General features: G+C 36.6%; 1 protein-coding gene across 1 annotated transcript in view; it reads right to left on the bottom strand.

The window, feature by feature from the left end:
* Positions 1-6,031: 6,031 nt before the first annotated feature.
* LOC103776700 (TBC1 domain family member 5-like) overlaps positions 6,032-10,197 on the bottom strand; it is a 67,686-nt gene continuing 63,520 nt past the window's right edge. Inside the window, exon 11 of the mRNA XM_008944222.1 lies at positions 6,032-6,208. Within this exon, the coding sequence (XP_008942470.1) occupies positions 6,032-6,208 (177 nt within the window). The remainder of the gene's footprint in view (positions 6,209-10,197) is intronic.

Raw genomic sequence — 10,197 nt, forward strand, 5'->3', positions numbered from 1 at the left:
ATGACAAATCTGCATTCCAACCTCACAGCCATCCAGTACTACTCATTATCATCTCAGCACATAATTATGCGACAGGAGAGTAAAACTCAGATGAACACTTTTGACACCTCAACCAATCCTTCATTCTGTTTATAGACTGGGATTTCATGTGATGTATATGTTAAAAACTTAAGTCTAAAATACAACTTGTGACAGTCAGATAAAACTGAAAGTTCAAAATGCTACAATTTTCAACCTAATACACAACAAGAAGTGGCACAAAATGAACTATACATTTTTTTCAATCAGTGAACCAGAAAGCTTTTTGGAGAAACTCAACAATGAGCAACAGGTATCTATCATTTAAGAACATGGAAAGGTGAGTAGCCTCACTTCAAAACAGAAGAGAAGCATCTTCTAGAGTTAAGTAGAATTTACTCGCTGCCTAAAAATAAGATACCTATCCTGATGCTTCAAGAACTTTCCACATTTATTTGCACGGAGGAAATCCTTTGAGTTAGTGAAAGATCACAATGCAACTGGTATGTCAACTGTCCATGAGGCAGTCTCCCTCTCCATCAAAATATATTGTAGCTTTCTAAATTAGCTTTAGATGTATTTTCTTCTGTCACCTAACTGCATTTAAAGTTTTTTCTTATAGTACTTTTTTTCACTATGCAAGATAGAATTTATAGTAAAGTCTTCAGATGTCTGAGTCAGCCCCCAAAAGCTTTATCTAAAAATCCAGTAAGACTTTCTCTCTTCTTAATTTGTGGGAGCAACAGTGGATGGTAGCCTTTCTTAGAAAGGCCTGTTCAGCTGGCATTAAATCCTTACTTAACAAGACCTCTACTGATAGACAAGCTAGGATCCATATTCCATCAAAATCTGCTTTATATCTAATGCTTTAAGTCAAACAGAAGATAATTACTGGATGTCACCAGTTACTAAGTTCAGGATTTATTTGGTCCTGGACATTCCAATAAGAATTATTACTTTGTTCAGAAAGATTTTGTAATTGGTTACGCTTAGCCATTGCTACATATGCATTTATTTTAATAGCAAGGCCAGATTTTGGTGGTTCCCCTACTTCATACACAATGGCTCAAAGTTGCTTTCATTGTAATTGCTGTCCAATTAGCTGATGATTATTAAAAATTACAGAGGAACTATAATTGGTTTGGACCACGCCATATATTATCTGTCTCATTTTTTTTGGTGAAGTGTGAGAACCTAAAATAACCCCAGTCAGTCTGGATGATCCTGTAAAGTTCTCATTAAGAAGAGTGATCTTTGATCTACGTTTTCTGGAGATCATGAAGGTTTCTTATTGTGATGACTAATGGGACTTATTTTTTTATTATTTTTTATCTAGATAGAATGAATATGTTTTATGCTCCTTTACTGCACAAGCAAAATCCTTTAAATTCTCCCTCCAGAGACCAATATGGTTATACTGCCTGGGTACCATAATGGCATGGGAGCGAAGCTAAAACAGGTGGATGCCCCAGAGCAGTGCTCATAGCAAAGCAACTAAGAATTGTAGGAGTGGAGCAGCACATCTGCTGTTGACTTTACTATAACATAACCTTTTCTAATGCTATCTTCAAATCTACACTTGTGCCTAGTTACCCTGTCACTTAGTTTGCATCTTTATATATATATATATTTTTTTTTTTTTTCCAAACTCTTTGTTTCATGAGATAGGTTTCTTCCTGAAGTATAATCGTGGTATCACCCTGAAGGGCTGAAAATGCATCTCAAACTGCAGCAGGCAGCATGTCTATCTGATTGATCATCAGAAAGTTGAGTTGCAATGGGAGGCAAAGTCATCAGCGCTGAATGTTTCAGGAAGGCCTTTTTTGTACTGAGATTAAGATATCATGAAATATATATACTCACTTCTGCATGTGCTTTATTGTCTGTTGGGTATGTGCTTAGAAAGAGTTTGTTTAACCAGTATAATACTGCCATCAGCGTTACAGTGGAGAAGCTAGTGAGTTTATACCAACAGTTATTTTTTGTTCTTAAATAAAACTTTTTACACTTATGTCATGCCATTATCTTTGTGTGCATTACTTCTATAAAACTGTATAATATATATTTACATGACCTGGCTGTACTTATTGCATGCAGTTCTATGAGAATTTAATTTGATGCAACACAGTTCACTTTGAAACTCTCAATACCTAAAATAAAGTGGTAATAATGGTATTATGTGCAACCTTTCCAATTGAGTCATCTTTTCAATGACATGTAAAAGAAGTCCTCTACTACAAGTAACTTCAAATGGAAGAAAATGTCCTAAAATACAGATGTGTGAAGGCTTTCCTCAAAACCTGTCTTTTCTCAAGCTGAGAGCACAACCTGCTTAATTTGCCACTACGAACACTGGGCACTGCAGAATGGTTTCGCAATAATTATTTTGTACTTCAATATGAATTGGATGTAAGGGTCAAAGAAATTAACACTGGAATAACATTTAATCTAGGACATAAATCATTGTTAACTCTTCTAATTTTACAATTAAACTGAATATTCAATCTGTCAACCCTTCAGAGTATCCAGTCTTTATGTTCAGTCTTAGAATTTTGTTGCTTTTATTTAGAGAAAAGTTTATTATTGGGAAGCATGTCACTGAACTGTTAATGCAATAAATTCCATTTTATTTTCAAGCCATTCCTGTGTTTTACTTTACAAAGTATGAAAATAGACACGATTAGATAATTTTTTAGTTTGGTTAAACCATATGCAATTTGCCGTGCTACCAGGAACGTGAAACTATGTTATTCTGCAAAACATTATCTCAGGGTCTAATAACAAGCTAGAGACATGGCAAATAAAGAAGCCTGAGGGATGTTAAGACAGAAAGCCTTTATCTGCATTGCTGGTTCCATTTCGGTTGATATTAATAGCAGCTGAATAACTATCACAGGGATACGTGGTGGCTGACGGCAAGTAGATGAATGTGCAGTGGCACAAAATTTCCGGCTACAGAAACTTCTGTGCTAAGGCTGCTACTGTGTAAGACACCAACTTGAACAACCCGAGCACAAACACAGGGCACAGCCAGGACCTTACCATACCTTGCTATACTTAACAGAGCTCTCTTTCTGACCAGCAATGAAATGCGATAGCCAGGTAATGTGAAGTCTGTTCTGTGATGCCCTCCAGAAGATAAAGAAATCCACTCCCTTAATGTATACTACTCAGAGAAAAGATTTCCTCTTAACTGGCAGCACGTGCCAGCATGCAGTCTGGCACACCAGGCTGAGGCAAATGATATCATGGTTTGCAGAGGATTAACTGATTGAAGTGAAAAATAAAGATTTTTCACATTGATATTGAAAACACTATAACAAGTATACTTTTCCACAAAACAAGCATGCAACCTTTGTGCAACTGGACAGCAACCAAGATCAAATGCCTGTTAAAGTGGGTCTTGTAAGGAGGTAAGCATAATTCCAATGTGTAGCTACATTTTCTTTTAAAGGACAGTTTCTGAACACGGGAATGTACAACAGGCTAGGGTACCTGACCTCGCAGCAGAGTAAGTCTCCCAAGGGCTTGAAAAATAAAAGGACTATTTCTAAACATCAAAGGTTGAAATCAACTGCATGAAAATACAAAGAGTAAGTAAGATTTTTTTCTATCTTGTCTCAGCAGGTGATAGAAGGATGCAAAGCATAAAATACTATGTTTTTCTGAAAAGTAATCTGTATAACTTGTTCAGGCTAGGGGAGACAGTCACTAAATACAAGCCTTTTGTGTTGATGCTTTTCACCAGGAATGCCATAGCACCTTTTGAGAGAAACTCCCATTCTTCCTTCTACCATTTGTGTATTTCTTGAGTGATATCAAGGCTGACAGATGAATATTCCTTGTTGGCAACCCCAACCAATTTCAGCAAAACCATAAACTTCAACAAAAAGCTCACATGAATTCTGCACTTGGGTTAGGTTTAGCAATTATTAATAGCCCATTATGTTTAAGAAATGCTGTTTCTAGTTCAAGAAATACTAAAAACAGGAGAAGATCCAGGATCTGAGACTGTCAGCTAGCTCACTACTGGAAATTACTATTCTGAAGAGTTCAGACATTATTAAAGGTGAGAATAATACAACACATTCAAGTTCCTTTCCCTTTCTTTTTCTCCTGTCCTCTATATTAAATCAGAAATCAGAGAAAGATATGACCTCATAGGTAACCTACTTTCCTCTTCTGCCAATGCAGACTCATTCTCTATGTTAGTACCCATTTCTGAGAGGTTTTCAAAGCCTGTCTTTAAAATATTCTGATGGGTTTTCCTTTGTTAATTTTGATATATTATTTTACCTTCTAACAGCTCCCTTTTAGTAAGGTTTTCCTGATAGTCAGCCTGAAGCTCTCTCTCATAATTCATTCCCTTAACTGTAAATTTCTTTATTCAGATTCAGTTATATTTATGCCACACCAGGCGCACTGTTTTTTTGTTATTATAATATTATGTTTTGAGCTAAAGTCTAATTTTTTTCTTTCAATTATTTCTCTTACTGAAAGGCAAAATCTTATAGTGAAGTGAATATCTACAGTACAAATTATTTTTGCCCCAGAATATCTGTTTGCAAATTTCCAAGGTTTATCTTATTTTATTTTGTGTGTTTTCATAACTCTTCATAAAAAAGAAACACTTTTTGTTCTCCTTGATATTTATACTGCCTACTTATTCATTACTACCCCTGAAGTTTATTAAGTATGCTTGCCTTCTCTTCCAGAATAGTGAAGATATTAAGAAAATAACCCTACACTATGCAAAAAATACTAGAATAGGACAATCTGTCCTCTTCGTACTTTCAATACCTTGAGTTTACTTGGCTTATTCTTCCTCTCCGTGTAGCCCACTCCTATCAAAACTGTTTAAGATTTGTAGAATTAAGTTTATCTTCTCAGTTTATGTTATTTGTAAGTCTGACTAATACTTAGTCTTAGTTCAAATCTTCTCTTAAAAATATACTATGTCTCAGCATTTTTCTATTTTACTGTAACACCAAATTAGACTTTAATGGTAAGTACTGCAATTATGGCCTGACATTTACACAACCACCTTTTCCCTCCTTTTCTATATTTTCTGTTGAGTTGTTAAATGTAATTCACAATTACACTTGGAAATTCACATCTATAAATGAATTTTTTTTTTTTCATTTAAGTCAAAACCAACCTTACTTAAAATCATTGGAAGAAGTAAAAAAAAAAAAAAAAATAAAAGTGTAATTTTTCTGTCATTGCAACTGCACTTGCCAGCTCTTTAAGGAATGATCAAATGTCTAGAATTCCAGACCATGAAGGCAAAATTCTTGCTCAAAAACAGTCAATTCACATTTACTCATGGCTCATCCAAGCTGCACACTCTATTGACCCAGGCTGACTACAGCAGGCACAACTGCTTTGTACGCAGTGCTGTGCAAACACATGGACAAGGCCACATCCAAAGTTGAACCTGGCCCAATAAGCCCCCCTGGAACAGGGACACAAAATACAGAACTAGCTGAATGGATCCGGACTACCTGGGCTGACTCTGCATACAGACCCTTTATTACCTCCTGGCTTAACTTTTAACACGCCCCATCACACCTGTACCATCAAGTATTCGTAATACCATAACTGCCATAGGGCAAGTTCACCAATTCTGAACTGGTGAGAACATTAAGTAAATAAGCCATTCAATGCAAATAATTTTCCCCTTCCCCCTTCTTTGTGTCCTATTATTGCATTTCTTCCTACAGGAAAACCACAGGTAGAATATGTACTTGATTCAGTGTGTACTTCATCACTGCACTGGGAATCTTCATAATTCTCCAATATGCAGCTGAATAGTCTCTATCAGCACTGAGAATGCCACAGTCACAAATACAACAGTGGGGTGTCATTTAATGTAATGCTGTCAAATGAATAAGTTCTAAGAGATCAGGATTATTTCGTTTTAGCCTCATTAATCTTAAATTCAAGGGAAAAAAATCCTAATATAATGAAATAAAAATAGAAGGAATTAAATTAAATAATGCTTTGCAAATACTTACAGTCCATAAATCTGTGGAGCAATTTCCAGTCGGTTCAGATGCATGTACAGCTCAATATCATGTTTCTTCAGGAGGTGATCCTGGATTTGGTTTACTTTCGCTACAATAGCAATAGATGGGCCCAAGTCCTGTGGTCTGGCAAATGGCATAGGTGTAATCATCACGTCTTTCTCCTGCAGACACAGAAAACGGGGAAAAAAAGAACATCCCATGAAGCCTTATTGTCTAAAGGGACTGCCTACAAGATATTTGTTTTATTGTAATCACTGGCTTCCAAATAGACATAAAAATATTAACAGCTCATTTTTTTTTTCCAGAAGAAGAGTATTCTCAGGTATCCACATCTGTGGAAGGTATTGTGGGATTCCCCTTCCCAGTCTTGCCACGGTTGATCCCCTTGTTCTGCACGTCAATTTTTATGTGCTTTACTTTTCATGCTCTGACAAAGTGTTGACAGCTTTATTTTAGCTTTAATATCAGCAGTCTGAGTCAGTCTAGAGCAAAGCAGATGAATGGTAGCTTAGTAGAGAACATGTGCCCTCAGAGAACAATAAATTGCATACCAAATAGGAAATAACTTATTTTCAAACCATCTTTTCTAAACAGGCTTCCCTTGCTCAGAAAACCTGGTGGCTGTACCTAAAAATGTACACAACTTTGATAAGGCTCCAAAAACCTTTTGAACAAAACCCAAATAGAACAGTGAGATGAACGTGACTGTTAGAAGGTAGATAGCTGGACCTAAAGGTTGTGTAATGTCATGATCTAGAACAAGACACACACCATGTGAGAACAAAGGAAGAGAACTACTGAATCATCAACATCCTGGAACCTGATAGTGCTTTAAATTTGTTCTTCTTGCAAAAGAATATTATTGAAAAAGATGCAGTATGATAGAAAGAAATGCAGCAAGTAATGAACTGCACTGAATAGGAAACATGGAAAAAGGAGAATGAGATATGAAAAAGAATAAGTCAAACCTATCAAGAGAAAGATTGAGGAAAGGGAAATAGAGCTGTCAGGACCAATGTTAAAGTTACAAAAGAGGGAAAATTCGAAGAGTAAGAAGGGAAGATTTTGCAATGACTTTGTTGCAATCTGCCATGATAGCTCTCTGACCTGAAAGATTAACTTTAACAAAACCCTTAGTTTTTCTACCCTTTTGCTCAGTATATTGATAGAGAAGCTTTATCAAGGTCAAATGGTTAATTTCAGAAGACTTCATTACTTCTTAAACTGTTGAAAGACAAATTCACTTGGTTCAATGTTGTGAAAAACGCACTATTTTTAACATTCAATAACAATGAAAGCATATTTTTGTTGTTGTATGAACCATCCCTAAGGTTGCTTCCTATGGTTACTGTCCCTTTTCAGCCCCATTCTCTCTGTATCAGAACTTCAAGAGGAAGGAAGAGAAATACCCATATTTTACAATAATTTACAACATGGTTGAACATTCAAGTGAGCAGCAAACATTTAATAATTTTTATCAAAAAGCCAGTGATTTCAGGTAAAATATTTCTATTTAAGGATCTGATTGATTACAAATTGTATCTTAAAATTTGCTTAATTGTTGCCTTGCTATGGTAATTACAGCAAAGGGATTGATCTGTCTACTGCAGTGTGCTGTTTTTGCCATGCTATTGTGGTAGCAAGACACATTCATTTAAGCTGCTCTAGCAAATCGCTTGACAAAAGCTCCCTCAGACTGTCAAATAAAGCTCCCTGAAATGGCATCTTTTCAGTCAAAATCCTTTCTGTTCTACCAAACAGAAATAAAAGACAGATCTAGCATTTTAGGGGCCAATAAGAAACATTGCTACATTAAAACACTAAAGTTCTTCACAGCTGCAGGTACATAGAGAAAGCTTCTTTATTAGCAAATTGGACAGCTGACTCCTTACCCTGAGTTTTGTTTCTCCACTGTATGGCTCATACAATTTGCCTTTGCCCATCAATCCAGCCTGTCCAGGTCCCTCTGTATAGCCTCCCTACCCTCAAGCAGATCAACACTCCCACCCAATTTGGTGTTATTTGCAAACTTATTTAGGGTCCACCAGATCCCCTTGTCCAGATCACACTGAGAAATATATTAACAGAACTGGCCCCCATACTGAGCCCTGAGGAACAGCACTTCTGACCAGCCACCAGCTGGATTTAACTCCATTAACCACCACTCAGCGGTGCAGACCGTTTTTTACCCAGTGAAGAGTCCACCCATCCAAGCCATGAGCAGCAGTTCATCAGCATCTCAGAAATTAACCCTATTAACAGAATCTTCAAAGCATGACAGAAATCTGTGGAGACAGCGGTTGCTATCAATAATCAATGCCTTGACTGTCCATGCCTCATGATTTGATGCACTCCACCAAGAAGCTCAGTAGATGAGTAGAGTGCATATGATATGTCTGTCATCTCCTCTCGCACAATTTGGTTAAGACAGCAATACATTTAGTCAGTTGAAATTGCTCCCAAAAAATCACATCAGCTGGTGTGAAAGAAACAGCCCAAACAGAAAGATGCTCAAATAAACTAATACAACCAAGCTGCCAAAATTTTTATCTAGAAGCGAGTCACAGTGCCTGTGCCTAAAGCACAGAAGCCAAGTGGGCAACTTGACACTGTGCCCCTGCCCATACTCACTGTATATTGAGCTGCCACATGAGACAAAACACCTGTTTTCTTTTTGTGAGCTTCTAAGTCTTGGAAAAAAAACTGAATGCATGGGTTTGGTCGCCTACTGTTAACATGAAATATAGATGCTCAATCCCAAAGGGATGTGGTTCACACTAAAAAGACAAGAAGAGGGATGGCTCAGAAATGTGCAACACTGTTTACAGGAGAGCATCAGATTCACCTCTAAGAACAGTTTAAATATGGATGCCAGTGAAATGTAGCTGAAAAATTTAGATCAAGTATTTGGAACAGAGTTATCAAATCCCACCACAAAACTTTACCTACCATAACATGAACTGGAATGGCTGGCAGTCAATGCTAATGTAATTTATATATTCATGCATTTGGTAGATAAATGCTACAGCAGTAAGGAGAGGCTAGGACATAGTATGAGAATAAACCTTGGACAGATTTCACTCATTAACCACCAGGGAATGGAGTAGCTGGAGAAGCTCCTCTAATGGCAGTTGGGAGTAATGGAACCAACTGTTAGAGGCTATAAAATGTAACACGTCTCTCAGAGCACACGCTTTCATTGCTTCCTTTGTGAAGATTCAGACTTTATTATGTAGCTAACCCTCAAAGTTGTGATTGTAAAAGGCATATGTACAAGAAAGGATTATTTAAGATTATACATGTTTGCAAAGAACAAGAACAAACAACTAGATATTAATCCATGCACTTTGCATTGTTAATTTTTTATGCCATGAAAGGACTGGAAAGGGCAATGTATACTTTCACCTTCTAACCAAGCACTGCAAATCTGCAAGCAGACCCAGTTATTTCACCGAAATAAAATTCAGCCTCAGACTTTACCACTTCTTGTCACAGAAACTGGAACAAATACATTTGAATACAATGAATTCTGAAAAGCTACACTGAAAGAAACATGTCTCACAGCTTTGTTGTTGGAATAAAAGTGACTATGTAATAACCTTATAAAATTTGTATCTCATATGATTTATCCTTCATTACTGAGAATTATGTAAAAACTCAATTTCAAATAGTGATTTGTAACTGTATATAGCTTAGGTCAAGACGCCAATGCTCTCTGTCTGATAAAATATGCACACAGATACATTCAAATTTTTGATGAAAAGAGAAGCTTTTATGTGTGTCTTGGGTGAACATTTTCTTCAACAGGGAGCAAAAAGCACCTCTCAAACTAGCACTCCCTAATTACAGCTTGGAAATACAGATTTTGGTGCATACGTGCGGACACCCAAACCCAAACAAATTCTTATTAATTTTCTGTTAATTCTTATTAATAATCTGTTAAATCCAGATACTCACCCTGTGGTCTATGTGAAAAATGCAGTGAATCAAGCTGGAACTAAGTCTGGAGGACAACTTTTTTAGGACACTGAAAGCCTTGGCAATACCTGTAATATGGCTATGTTTTCCTAGAGACTTCTACATATACTCCATGACAGAAATAATTTCAGAATTAAAAAAAAAAAAAGAGATAAAAGTAAACAGGGAAAGA

Source organism: Merops nubicus, unplaced genomic scaffold (assembly GCF_000691845.1).
Source record: "Merops nubicus isolate BGI_N331 unplaced genomic scaffold, ASM69184v1 scaffold4477, whole genome shotgun sequence".
Taxonomy (NCBI): Eukaryota; Metazoa; Chordata; class Aves; order Coraciiformes; family Meropidae; genus Merops; species Merops nubicus.